Source organism: Haliaeetus leucocephalus, unplaced genomic scaffold, assembly GCF_000737465.1.
Source record: "Haliaeetus leucocephalus isolate CR32 unplaced genomic scaffold, Haliaeetus_leucocephalus-4.0 Scaffold177, whole genome shotgun sequence".
Classification (NCBI taxonomy): Eukaryota; Metazoa; Chordata; class Aves; order Accipitriformes; family Accipitridae; genus Haliaeetus; species Haliaeetus leucocephalus.
Genome location: NW_010972613.1, coordinates 591,097 through 604,128, shown reverse-complemented (window position 1 = coordinate 604,128; position 13,032 = coordinate 591,097). Strand labels below are relative to the sequence as shown.

The 13,032-nt window shown below is 52.4% G+C and overlaps 2 protein-coding genes across 4 annotated transcripts in view; both read right to left on the bottom strand.

The window, feature by feature from the left end:
- FNBP4 (formin binding protein 4) overlaps positions 1-324 on the bottom strand; it is a 12,245-nt gene extending 11,921 nt beyond the window's left edge. The window contains exon 1 of the mRNA XM_010564378.1: positions 78-324. Coding sequence (XP_010562680.1) covers positions 78-324 — 247 coding nt within the window. The remainder of the gene's footprint in view (positions 1-77) is intronic.
- NUP160 (nucleoporin 160kDa) overlaps positions 108-13,032 on the bottom strand; it is a 29,801-nt gene continuing 16,876 nt past the window's right edge. The window contains exons 20-36 of one of the 3 annotated variants that reach the window (XR_774156.1): positions 12,284-12,353; positions 9,459-9,557; positions 9,017-9,136; positions 8,027-8,122; positions 7,821-7,915; positions 7,012-7,108; positions 6,820-6,925; positions 6,539-6,699; positions 5,858-5,918; positions 4,967-5,077; positions 3,757-3,880; positions 2,803-2,904; positions 2,337-2,478; positions 1,952-2,077; positions 1,583-1,687; positions 1,249-1,415; positions 108-269 (exon numbers count right to left, since the gene is read on the bottom strand). Coding sequence is in view for 2 of the 3 variants with exons in the window: in XM_010564300.1 (XP_010562602.1) it covers positions 1,329-1,415; positions 1,583-1,687; positions 1,952-2,077; positions 2,337-2,478; positions 2,803-2,904; positions 3,757-3,880; positions 4,967-5,077; positions 5,858-5,918; positions 6,539-6,699; positions 6,820-6,925; positions 7,012-7,108; positions 7,821-7,915; positions 8,027-8,122; positions 9,017-9,136; positions 9,459-9,557; positions 12,284-12,353 (1,702 nt within the window). In the remaining variant the exon portion in view is untranslated. Of the gene's footprint in view, positions 270-1,010; positions 1,416-1,582; positions 1,688-1,951; positions 2,078-2,336; positions 2,479-2,802; positions 2,905-3,756; positions 3,881-4,966; positions 5,078-5,857; positions 5,919-6,538; positions 6,700-6,819; positions 6,926-7,011; positions 7,109-7,820; positions 7,916-8,026; positions 8,123-9,016; positions 9,137-9,458; positions 9,558-12,283; positions 12,354-13,032 lie in introns of those variants that run through there. The other 2 variants (XM_010564300.1, XM_010564301.1) reach the window with 2 other exon arrangements.

Below are 13,032 nucleotides of genomic sequence, written 5' to 3'. Positions count from 1 at the left end.
CTAGGCCGCGCCGAGGCCTCCACTAGGCCGCGCCCCGCCAACAAAGCGTCCGTCCCCCCGCCCGCCATTCCCCTCACATCCCCCCTCCCGCCGATTAATTACCCGGCTCGGAACCCGATTCGGTGCCTTCGACCGGTTGTACCGCCGCTTCGTCCCGGCGGGGTCCGGGAGGAGAAAGCTGAAGGATGGGCCTTCGGCCCGGAGCGGCGCGGGATTTTTTCCCCATGGCGGCGGCGGCGGCTGAAGGCGCCTCAGGGCTGCGGCCGCGCCTGCGCGGTAGAGGGGAAGGGAAAGGAAGGGCGGGGTCGGTGCGTAGTGCGTCATGGCGCCGAAAGGGCGGGGCGGAGAGGGAGCTCCGCCCCTCCCTCCCGGGTTGGAGCCTTGCCCCGCCCCTCGGGTTTAGAGCTCCCGCCTCTCCCTGGATCCTACAGCTCCGTCCCGCCCTATAGCAGAGTGCTGGTCCTGGAGCCTATAGACCCGTCCTGCCCTATAGCAGGGTGATAGTCCTGGATCCTATAGCTCCATCTTGGCATATAGCTGTAGCCCCGTCCAGCGTAACGCTGCTCCTAGGGGTCTATAGCCCCTTCTCACCCTACAGCAACTCCCTCCCCATGCTTATAGCTCCATCCTGCCCTATAGCAGGGTGCTGGCCCTTGAGCCTATAGTCCATACTGGGCTCTTGGGGATATAGGTCCACCCTGCCCTATAGCACAGTACTGTGCCTCAGTCCTAGAGCAAGGTGTCAGCCCTCAGGCGTGCTATATGGCACAGTGCTGCGGCAGGCCCTATAGAGAGCTCCCCGTAAGAAACGGATGGATGTGCAGGATCCTGGTGAGACAAGCCCCACAGCCCGCACTTGCTTCACCCTTTGACCCCCCACCCCAAAATCCCCGCTGTGCTCCCAGGGGTGCCTGGGGAGCAGCACCCATCCCGACACAGACCTGTAATAACACTTTGAGTTTATTAAAGTTCATCCAAAAACACAACAATAAATAAAAGAAATGCCAAAAACCTGCCGCCTATGGTACAGGATGAGAGCGAGGGGGCAGCCCTGGTGGTGGTTGTACCCCCAGAGCTCTGCTAATCACCAATCACCCCACACACAGGGGACAGGGACAGCGAGGAGGCGACACCCCAAAGGTGTACTCCACCTCCCCAAACCGGACCCTTATGGAAAAAATGAATAAAAACAGCACCACCGGCTGAGCCAGCGCGGGGCGGGACGGCATCAGCTCCCTGGGACATCACCTTGAGCGGGCACCGTCCTGTGGCGCAGAGCCGGGAGCCTGCGAGCGACGGCCAAGGCTGGGTGGGCGACGGGGCTGCCGCTAATTGCGGCGGTACAGGTGATCCCGGGTGGCCACGCTGACCTTCTGCTGGTAGTCCTCCATCTTGTCGTGCAGCTTCTGATAGAGCTGGGTGAGGGGCAGAGCAGGCATCAGAGACAAGGGCTCCCACCCTGTCCCGCAGCCCCTTCCCACTTTCCTTCTGCTCGGGCAGGAGCAGGAGAAGGCACAGGGCAAATTACAGTGCTCTCCATCACCCCTCAGCCCCTTCCTTTTCCCCAGGCAGCGGTACCTACCACGACGTTGTAATGGTTGGTGGTGCTCTCCCGCAGCGCCTGGAGCAGCTGGTCGATGGCAGTGTAGGGCAGCCACACCATGGGGGCCGTGGCGGACAGGGGGAACTGGAGGGGAGACAAACCCTTGCGTCACGTTGTGCTGGTGACAAAAATGCTCCTCCCCACAGCCACAGCGAGGAGGAGCTTCCAGCCACCACATCCCGACAGCTGCTTGTCCTACTGGTCCCACTAAGAGGTCCCCTCTCCTCTAGGGTGGGTTATCCACACCTATTTCTCCTGGAAGCACCGTCACAGGCACAATACCCAAACCCCAAGCGGGATCTGTCCCAAGAAACGGTCCACCACATCCCACACTGCAGGTGAGCTCACCTCAATTCCAAAATACCGGTGCCCTTTGCCCAGCACAGCATCTACATACTCCAGGACCAAATCCACAGCCTCCTCCAGCAGATCGTAATTCAGATAGAGACGCAGCAACTCAGCAGCATCTACTTTCTGCAAGCAAAGCGGGAAACGTCAGCCAGGGAATGCACCCAGGAGCCACCGTGATGCTGAGAGCGACCTGTTCTGAGCCTCAGTAACGGGCACAAAGCATCCGGCACGGCTTCCCGGAGCTGGGAACAGGAAGGTGGGATGAAGCTTGAGACAAGGAGGTGCCTGTCGAAGCACAGGTCATCTGGCAGCTCTGGGACAGCTGGGTTTTTTTGGCCAGCAGGCAGTACGCGCTGAGCAGTGACCCTCTCCCTGTTCTCACCTTGTAGCTGTTAATGAGCCAGTTGGGCAGAGGTATCCCATGTGCCAAGAGCTTGTTGATGACGCAGCGATGGTACAGGCTGTTCTGGGACGGGTAACGCTCCAGATAGGACGACAGCAGCCGCCAGGCTTCATCTGTGGCACTGCAAGACAATATTTCCCCTCGGAACCTGTGCCGGCAGCCCCTGCCACTGTCTGCCAGGCCACGGCGTGCTCCAAGGGACCTGTCCCGCTGCCCGGGTTCAATGTGTGCGCTCGAGGCCCAGCAAAGTGGGGCAGGCTGGGGAGAGTGTGGTGACAGCGTGGGAGCATGGCTCTCCCTCTGTCCCAGTCCCGCAGGTCTGCTTTAAGGGGGTTTTTAAGAACCCGTGACCCTCTCTGGATTCCTGCAAGGCTTTTGCCTCCAGAAATGATCCACTCTGTCAAAGAGCAGCTCTGCTCTTCTCCCCCCACAGACAAGGACCTACCTGGACTCCTTGGTGGTAACCAGGGCGGAGAGCTGGTTTGCTGCTAGCCAGTCCCAGGCCTCTGCCTGCGCTGCCTCCTCTCCCAGCTGCAGCTTGATGCACCTGCAAGACAGAGTGGTGCAAAGGTGGCTGCCTTCAGAGCCTCATCCTTTCACCCTGCCTTTCCACAGGTGCCAGCTTCAAAGGCACCCCTCGCAGGACTATTCCCAAGCAACAGCTACGAATTAGCTGGCTTGGCAGGAAAAGGCAGCTATTACAGTGATTTCTAAGCTGCTCTAAGTGCCAAAGAAGAATTAATAAGGACTCTGATGTTAGCAAGGTTTAGGGCCCGAGGCTGGGCAAGAGATGCCCTCTGTGCATCCAGCCACAGGAACAGGTCGCAGCAGAGCTCCTGAACAACTCTGCAGGCACAACGCGTCTTCTGGAAGCGCGCAGAGGCAAAGGAGAAGAGGAATCCTGGGGTTGGAGGTGAGGCATGAGAGCAAATGGCTAGCACAGAGATCAGACAGCAGAGCCAACCGCTACTTGAGAGCCGCTCAACAGCTTGAACAAATCTGTAAGCAGCTCACTGGGCATCAGCAGGGGTGTACCATGAGCCAGCTCACCAGAAAGGTCTCCAAGTAATGGTTGTGCCTGGGTTGGGACCACCCGCGACTGTCAGAGGCCAGCTCTCTCCCCTAAACCAGGGAGAAATCTCTCCCCTCTACTACCTCCTCAGCAAGGCTCCCTTATTTTTCCTTTTCAGGCGTGAAGAGCAAGTTCCGCCTCAAAACCACTGAGCCAGCAGCTGCTGAGGCTGTGCGCAGTGTTAGCAGCCATGGTGAGCAGACAGGTTGGGACAGCACTGGCTTCTGACCCTGGGGAGCTGCAAGCTGTGCCCTGCCAAGCATCATGCAGGGCACGTCTCTCCAACCGCACGTCACCTGAGGCGGGGAGGAGAAGCTCGCTACGTACTTGAAAGCGAGTCCCTCAAAGATGGGCGTCAAGGGCAGCTTGAACGTTTGGCACAGAGTGATGGCGGTGTCAAAGAGGCCGGCCCGGACCAGGAGAGCAACCGTTTCCTCAGGTGTAGAGTTGCCTGCAGAGAAGGAGGACCAGGTAAGCGCCTCTCCCAGTCACATCCCAGTGCTTACTGGGGCCTAACCCCACGCAATTCAGCGGCAGTTACAGCAGCACCGTGCTAATGGCCCCATGTAAAACACCCTGCAGCAGTACTACTCTTCATCATGGGGCTTAAGGCTTTCTTGGCCTCAGGAGCATCTCACGAGCCCAGGAGCTGTCCCTGGAGGGACTGCACAAAGCAGCAGTGACCCACGGAGCCGTCCCTGATCAGACACCAGCTGGAGAGGGACACAGGCAGCATCATACGGCCCGTAGGCAAACGCTGCCGCTGTTTAGGGGAGTAGGGAGGGGACAGCCTTCTCACTGGCACAGCAGGCCTGTACCCAAGCGAACAAGGCATCAGCTCAGCTCTGCCAGTGCAGGCAGGAGGGGCAGTGGCAGGAGGTAAAAGAAGACTGTGGCACTTGGCTCTCTGCATCTCCAGTTTGCCCTCAAATCAGCTGTTCAATCCGTTCCCTGCAATCCCTTACTGGGAAGTCATCCCCTCCTGATACTTAGCAGGGAAAAACGCGTACATGTTGCATAACTCATATCAGGGAGTGGCAGAACATACTTAAAGGGTCAGGGGGGAGAGCTGCACCCCTCTGCTCCCCAACAAGGAATAACTTTGATAAGCTAACACTGTCGTGAAGCAGGATTATCCAGGACAATAAAGTTAAGTCTTGCATCAAGTGTTTTTTTTCTAGGGCTTTCTAATTCTGCTTCATCTGGGGGCAATTTCCAGCAAGCCAAAAAGATGCCTTTTTGTCTCAACTCATGAGCTCAACCCCAGCCCCATGCAGACCATTACTAGAGTTTGGCAAAGCCAAAAAATTGTGGAAAACTTAAAATTGTTTCTCTTGATCTGCCTCTCCAAAGCTGCTGAACTTGGTGGCGAGATTTCATGCTAGGGAGTCGAACTGAATGGCCCCTGCCAGTGCCTGGGTTCGTCTCTGGGTCAGAACAAAATTGCTGCTTCCTCACCTGAGCTACGACTGAAAGTGTTGTAATGAGCAAAAACCTCGGGGGGAAGCGTGAGTTGGCTGTGCCGCATCCCTCTTACCTGCCACAGCCGCCGTTGACAGGTCATACTGCACCAGAGTCAGCCGGATCCGGGCCAACACACACTCCCTCTCCAAATCCTCCAGCTCCAGGATCTCGATTTGGTGAGTTGCTGTAACAGATGGACACAAAGGGCTCTTGACATTTTCAAAATTTAAAAAGCGCTCCTCAGGCATTGCGCAAAACGTCTACAGCCCTCTGCCATCCTAAGAGGAGTCGTACCACAGAAAGCACCAGAGGAGAGGTCAGGTTTTGCTGCCTCTTCCTTGCTCCCTTGAACTGTGCCTACCTTCTTGATACAAATCTCCCATTCCTCCTCTATTAGAGATGTTATCTAATGTTTGGTAACAGCTGCTGCTCTGACCACCAGGCATACGCTACAAAAGAGCTCATTCAGAAATAATTGTTTTAGAAATACCTGACCATAACTTTTTCTGTCGTAATGCTGAGGATTATGAGTCTAACCTGACCATACCACCCTGTGCTTTAGTAGACACAGGTAGAGTGGAGACCTTACCAGCAGAGACTCACTACGTCAGCAGGGTTTCCAAGAGCACAAACAACAAAAGTCTTGAATAATTGCCTCACCAATGCTTTTCTTTTTAAAATTGCAAGTTATTTCCACTGAAAGCAAAAGTGCTGACAAGACATCAAACTGGAGAGGAGTGTGCACAGAAGCTCCCTGGGGAATAGCTGTTACATGGCAGCTTATTGCAACTGGGAGACACTAACACTGGGAGAATTAACTAGCTTACAATCCCCCAAATTATTGATCTGACAGAGAGGAGAGCTGCCCTGAGCCATCTCCCAGCTCACATGGGAGCAGCAGAGCTCTGAGGCCAGGGGAAAGGCTGCTCCCTGACAAGAGTCAGAGAGCGCACCAGGCACTTACTTGGAACAGCCGTGCACTCCCCATCGTGGCTTCTCTTCGGGGATGCTCCAGGGCGTTCGTACTTGCAGGAAAAAAGCAGAAAGAGGGTTTATGCCCACCTGGTTTCCAAAGGACAAACTGCCTCGACATGACACAGCCCCAACACCAGATCTTCATTTCAAGCCTTGATTTGAATCAGAAAAGCCATACAACCACTTGGCAGTTCAGGTTACATTTATCTCTGGCTATCAGAAACATGGCACAGCATTAGCTGATAAGGCTACGGTCACCACCTCCCTGCAAACAGGTTTGAAACACAAACCATGTTACAGTAATTCTCCTTTTGACTGGTATTCTGGCTGTTCAGACTCCCCAGAAAGATGTGCTCTGTCTTCAATAAAAGGTGATATATTCCCACATATATACACCAGCCCCCTCCCAAAAGTTGTCCTGCTTCCAGCCTGCTCCAAAAAGGGGCAAAGACACATGGGTGATAGACAGGACTAATGTCTCCATTGAGCGGGGCAAGAGAGTGCTACACAAGCTGGCCAAGAAGATGAAAGCCGCAGATTAGGAAGGCCAACGCCTCTTCATCACATTGGAAAGGATTTTGGAAGCTCCTTCCCGAACATACAGCTGTAAGTGTCCCCACTGTCAATAGCTTAGGTCAGAGGCTTCATTAATAAGCTCAGTGTTTCCTACCACAGCTCCAGAAGCTGGCTGCACTATCCAGGCATATTCTGGGCGGATCAACCGTAAGCAGTTAATAGCAGCGAGGAAACAGTTTCCTTGTTTCTGGAGCCCTCGGAGCGTCCGCACCTCCCTGCCCAGGCGCATGCCATATTCAAACATCACTGTTCCAGCTGAGGAGAGAAGGGGAATACATCAGCCAAGACCCAGGACAGGCCACCCTGCAGGTACAGGGGAAGCAGCGTCCCAAGCAGGCAGGCTGTAAGCTACGACGTGCCCACCCCGAGCCTTACCCTTGCGGTAGTTGTGGCGGTAAATGTGGAAAGCGTACAGCAGCTCATAGTAATTGTGTGTCATCAGGTCCACTGCTCGAGCATGAGATTCGATGATCCCCACGACCTGCAGCACGCAGAGGCTCAAATGGATTGACAATCCCTTTAAAGAGCCCGGTTGTGTCCCCCTTCCTCCCAGCACAGGCTGATTACCTCATTATGGAGGTTCACGTAGGGGAACTCCACCAGGTCCTGGAGCTGGGAGCGCTCACAGAGAACCACCACTAGCTGGCGCAGACAGTCCAGCTGCCTGCGGAGAGAGAAGCACAACGTTCTGGAGGAGCAGGAACAAACCCATCTCTGGATGCAGGCTTTAAGCCATGAACATGCTGCTTTGTGACGAGCTCCGTAGGTTGTTTTCTGGCTTAGAACCAACAAGTCCCTTCGGACTTCTCCTGTGCTGGAAACAGAGATCCTGGACAGCAGAGATCCTCTGCAAAGGTCTCTCAGGAGGGCAGTCTCCCTCCCTCAGCTCTATTTGGTAAGGTTTTCTTCAGCCTCAATTAAAATGCATTCCTACTTCTCATCTGAACCATTCCTACTCACCACATCCTCCTCTGCTAGGGTGAAGCTTCCTCTACCCAGTTCACTTCCCAGATGGTACTCAAGCTGAAAATTCAACTCCAAGTCTTTTCTTTATTAAACTAAATTGACTGGACTCCTACAGCTTTTCAACATACAAAGCTGCATGCAATCCTTCAGCTATTCTTTTGGCTCTTCCCTAAATCAGCTTTTTTTTTTTTACCCCCCAGTTTCCTCCTTTGAGATAGTGCTGATCCCAGCTGTCCTTACAAAAACAAAGTATGCCTCTTTAAACACACCTTTACACAAGCTAAAACAAAACCTCTTAATGCAGCAGCCGTGTCCTACCCTAAAGCATCATCTTCCTTTCCATTTGATGGAAAAATTGGTACATGGACCTCACAGACAAGTGAGCATAAAGGCATAAAACTGTCACCTACCTGCTTGGATCTGGGTTTTGTGTTAAGGCTACATATGCCTCACTGTTGTGTCCTAAATCCAAGTGATGTTTGAAGATGCAAGTCCTCAAAGTAGCCTGAAAACACCAAAGAGGACAAAGCAGCATGTCTCAAGTTATACAACTAAAAAGAAATTCCTGTGTAAGCTCCCTGAAGAAACATCTTGATGCAAAAGAAGTGACCTGTACCTGGCTTCTCCAGTCATCCGCCGATTCCATGATAGCCAGGGTAGCCAGCTGGATAACCAGCTCCGGTAAACCCACCATGTCCAACAAGCGCAGAACCTGGAGAAGACAATACTCTAGTGCTGGCTGCAACAGTGCTGAAGAACGGGTCAGGTTGGCAAGGGGTTTTTCTTGTCTGCTTTTAAGAGCTGCTCCTGACTCTACCAACTGTAAGAGCAGGCAGAAGATTTTGCCAATGTTTCTAAGCAATTAGACTGAAAAAGGGAAGATTTTGGTAAGTTGCAGAGGTCTGAACCAAATCCCAGCACACCAGGCTGAGGGTACAGCTTTTCTAGAGGATTCATCTCTGCAAATGCGAGTTTTCTGAAACATTTTAGCATTGACGGTTACAGTAAACCCCTGCAACAGAGAGGTAAACGATTCTGTCCCCAAGCATGCATGCAGCTGTATTAGAAAAGTTCCCTCTCCAAGGGCACCTGACAATCCTTGTGTTTTCTGGATTTTAAAATCAGGGAATCCCTTACAATGAGCCTAGGTCCAAGCTTGCAGCCTGTCTGAACTATGGCATTATGCAAGAAGAAAGATCCTATCTCAATTTAAAGACATTAATTTTAATTTTCCTCAAAGCTTAATAACCTGCCCCTTAAGCAGCATCTTACATCTAGCCTGGACATGTCTGTCTTCTGCCTCCAGCAGCTGGATCTCACCCTGCCTTTGTCTGCTGGATAACAAAGTCCTCTGCTATTAGGAAACTAATAGCTGGAAAGTACCTAGATTTCACACTGTAGTCACCTCATCATCACCCCCCAAAGAAAGTAAACAGACTACACTGAGGTTTCACCTCCCCAAAAAGTACGTTTTCTGAGTCTCAAGTCACTTCCACAAAAGCTGGGGACCAAGCAGGAATTCTCTCTCCAAGCAGTGTCTGCGTGGAATGACTTGGTGCCAACTTACTCGGTCAGGACCGTGTACGCTGGGCCAGCTCAGCCGTACCTTGTTGTAGTACTGCAGGCGTGGAGTGGAGACCATCTCGCCCTCCTCAGGTTGGATCAGCCTGTCCAAGAACTCTTCTCTTCCCACCTCTGACGCAGCTTGGCAGAAACAGTCCAAAGCCTAGAAGCAGACCAGAAAGGAGCTTGCATGTGCCCCTTGGGGGACCGACCCAGCTTGCTGTACCGGTGAGAGGACAGTGCTGCCTGTTCCAGCTCTAGTGTACGAGACCTGCTGGCCCCAAGCTAACGAGAACTTCCCCAAGCGCAGATCCCCCCACCCCTCTCCCATCCCATTCTTTGCTGAAAGGAGGCAGAGCTCAAGATGGATCTTTTCTGACTTGCACAGCAGAAACAAAACTGGTACCTGTGCACTTCTACCCTCCCAAGGAAAAAGGTCCCAGACCCCAGAGAGAGGCAGGGCCAGAACGAAATGAGGGCCTTACCTTGTGCCCCTCACCCATGACAAGGTAGCACCTGCCCATCATGAAGCAGCAGGAGCCCATGTTCACGTGGCACCACGGCTGCAGGAGGCGAATGTATTCCTACGGGAGAGGAAGAACAGGATTTTTGATTCAGGTCAGCACTCGCTCGTGACCTGCAGGCACCCAGTACCAGAGGAAGGGTTAGGTCTCTAACACCAAAGTGCTATTTTGGTGGCCCCTTTAGCTGCTGTGCCCACACAAATCCTGCTCTTCCAGCTCGAGGGCTGGTTTCCCCAGCCCCAAAGTCCCCTCGGTGCAAAGATAGGGAGACATCCCCCACGTGCTCTCGGGAAACAACCTGCTTTGCATAGCTCCAATGCCTGTACGAAGCACCTCAGAAACAGCACCCAACATCCCAAAAAGTCAGACACGATGCTCTCTGCAACCACTGCAAACCTGCTGCAGGGAACCGCAAAGGAAACATTACCCTGGCGTGCAGAAAGCCTGAACGGGAGCGCGCATGTGTGAAGGCAGCAGGAGAACAGGCAAAGCAGGGGTTAGAAGAGCAGTATCTGTGCAGAAGGGCAGGAGAGGGAGAGCAGCCAAGGAAGACCATTGATTACAGCAACAAACTGACAGGCATGGGGTGGAGCACTGATGGCACCAAGGACACACCATAAATAAAGCCACTACACGGATGCTGGCTAAAACTACGGGGCAGTACAACTCAACCTGGCCCTGTGCCTGCTCTGTCAGGATAATATAAGGGCTGCAAAGTGTCATCACCTATCAAAAAGCAGCTAGGAGGCACGATGAAAACTCAAAAGCTGGCATCCCTTGTGCCTGGGAGAGTGGCGTATGCTCTTCATACCTGGAGAAGCAGAGATGTCCCACTAGCAGGGCTCTGGGACTCGGCAGGAAAAGAGGAGGAGAAGCCAGGACCCAGCGGTAAAGCCAAGGTTTCACCAGCCGACCTGCATCTTTGCACGTGCATAAACTACCAGCACACATGCCTTGCCTACCCCAGCCACGGGTCCACTAAAAGCCACATGGCAATGCATCCTCTGAGCCTGGATTCACCGCTCAGATTAGCCAGCCACAACAGATAATTCCCACCCCAGGCTTGCTCAACAGCTTGTCGTACAGAATAAGCAACAAGGAAAGGTTTGGCCCTTGTCCCAGGCCAGTGCTTTGGTCACTAGACCTTCTCTGTGCCCTCCTGTTACTCGCAGGGTGCTTCCTGTATCTCCATCTCTATTTGGGTCACCGTGCTTGCACTCACAGCAAATCTGGTGTTAGCTCCCCGAGGTCAATGCACTTAATCCAAGTTTACGTGACCGACTGGGATCAGTAAGTGTAACAGAAGGTAGCGGAGAGGAGGAAGAGCCCGCTCCTGCAGAGATAAAAGTCTCTCATATCTCCTCAAGGCGGGATACAAGTGAGGCGAAAGCAATGCAAGGAAATTCAAAGCGTGCTCGCGCCACGAGAGTGCACATATGCCAGGAGGTAGAACGATGCTACCCAAACCGTCCTGGCATTTCCTGGCTCAAAAGCTCTGCAGATTTGACATTCTTCTCGGCAGCAACGCTAACACAAAAGAAAGCAATTCAGCCCCCAGGTGTAAGGGACTGTGAGAATAAAAGGTTCTGCTAAGCACAGAAAAAACATCTCATTAGTAACAGCCAGCCTAGCCCTGCATGCCTCAAGGACTGCCATCAGTCAGGGAATGAAATGTGTCACATGGCACTGCAGACAAGAAATCGTGCAGCTCAGAACTAGAGCACAAGCAGCTACAACTACCAAGCCCCTGAAGAGCACAGGAAGAGGTGGTGGAGAAACAGTGGTCTGAAATACAGCAGTCTGTGGAGACACCTGAAAAAGAGTAGTTCACTCGCCCTGGTACCAAGATGTTGGGAGTGCAGCTGGGGATGGAAAGACGATGGATGTTTCTTACACCAGTTCTTACTAGTAAGGACATTTAAGAAATAGATGAGCCCTCCTGAAACAGTATTTCTGCTGCTGGGTTGAAGACAGCCTTCTGAACCCCCAGTCCCACAGGCAATCTGTTTGCAATGGTACCACAGGAAAGGCTACGGATACATCAGCAGCTAACAAGTTATTGGATTACGGGCTTGCTGTGATATTTAAACAAGCTCTGCAAAGATGCTTCTTGCATGCAGTATCACGCTGTCAGACAAGCCCTGGGAGACTGAACTCCTCCACGAAAAGGGTATATAATAATCCTGAGCACTTATGCCTGGATTTTCTTGAAAACAGATGAAAGAGGAAATGCACAAGATGACCATCTTAAATCATTCCCCCTCAAACTCTCTGCAACATTTTCTAGGTATAAGATATTTAGCAAAAAGCCCTTCTGTTAGCAGAGGTGGACACTACAGGGAACAGGACAGATGCATGAGGAAGATGGAAGATATTTGCTACCTTACAATTTGTTCACTGCTCTGACACCACAATAGTTATAAGAGAGATTTCTAACAGTTCTCCAAAAGAATTGTTCCTTACAGCATACTTCATCTGCAGGACAAACTTGCAGCCCATTACCTCCAAAAGAGACATGGGAAGATTAGCTCACATCTGAGCTCAGAGAGCAGTGACAAGGGGAAAGCAGAACACGCTCCAGCAACTGGAAAGATGTTTTGGGTAGCTTTTTCTAAGCTGAGATAAGGCAGCTAGCCGTGCATGGAGCTTATGCTGTGTTATACCTCCGCATCAACCAAAGCGCAGAGCTGCTACTGAAAGAAACCCACATGTGGAAAGAGACTGTTGCACTCACTCCTGCTCTTCCCCTTTCAGCTCCTGTGAGAAAGCCTACGTGAAGCACTCACCTGCAGCTGGGTGTACTGACAGCTCCCCATCAGGCACTCCGGGAAGAGGAAGCCGGGATTGCTGGGCCATCTGAGTGGAGGTTAAGGAACAGAGGACAATCCAGTCTGGAGAGCTCAGAGAACTAGTCTGAAAGTTGGCATGCCTCTCATGCTCAGTTTGTGGGGGGAAAGGAGAGAAGATTAAGCTGCTCTTTACACAAGTCATTATTCTGTAATAAGATTTATCCATATTAGAACAAAACCATTAGTACATCTAATCCACAACTGCCCAAATCTTGTTACCCTTTGAAATCTCCCAGCATCGCACCTCGCCAAGTCAAGTTGTTAGAGCTCACAGGCTTAAAGTCAAAAACTCAAATCCTTTGTTGTGCATCTAAACAGGATGGATTCTATGAAATCTTACAATACCCACAAATCCCACTAACACTAACAACAGTCACTTGTTCAGACTTGTCTTCGAAATTTGGGTATGGAAAACATTGATTTTGGAACTGCACGAGGCTCGGTGGCAGAGATGGCCAACTTACAGCCCCCAAGCACTCCGCAGCCCACGACCCTAACCCCTCTGCTAGCCCCAGCCCTCCTCCCACAGACCCACCGGCACTCCCAGCTTCAGGACCAGGACGCGATACGCAGCCTCCGTGCAATCTCGCACAACTCGCGCAGGGGCTCCGGCACTGCCATGTCGTACAGAAAGTCCCCTTGGTTACAGCCCGGTGAGAGTGAGCACCTTGCAGCAGGTTTACAGC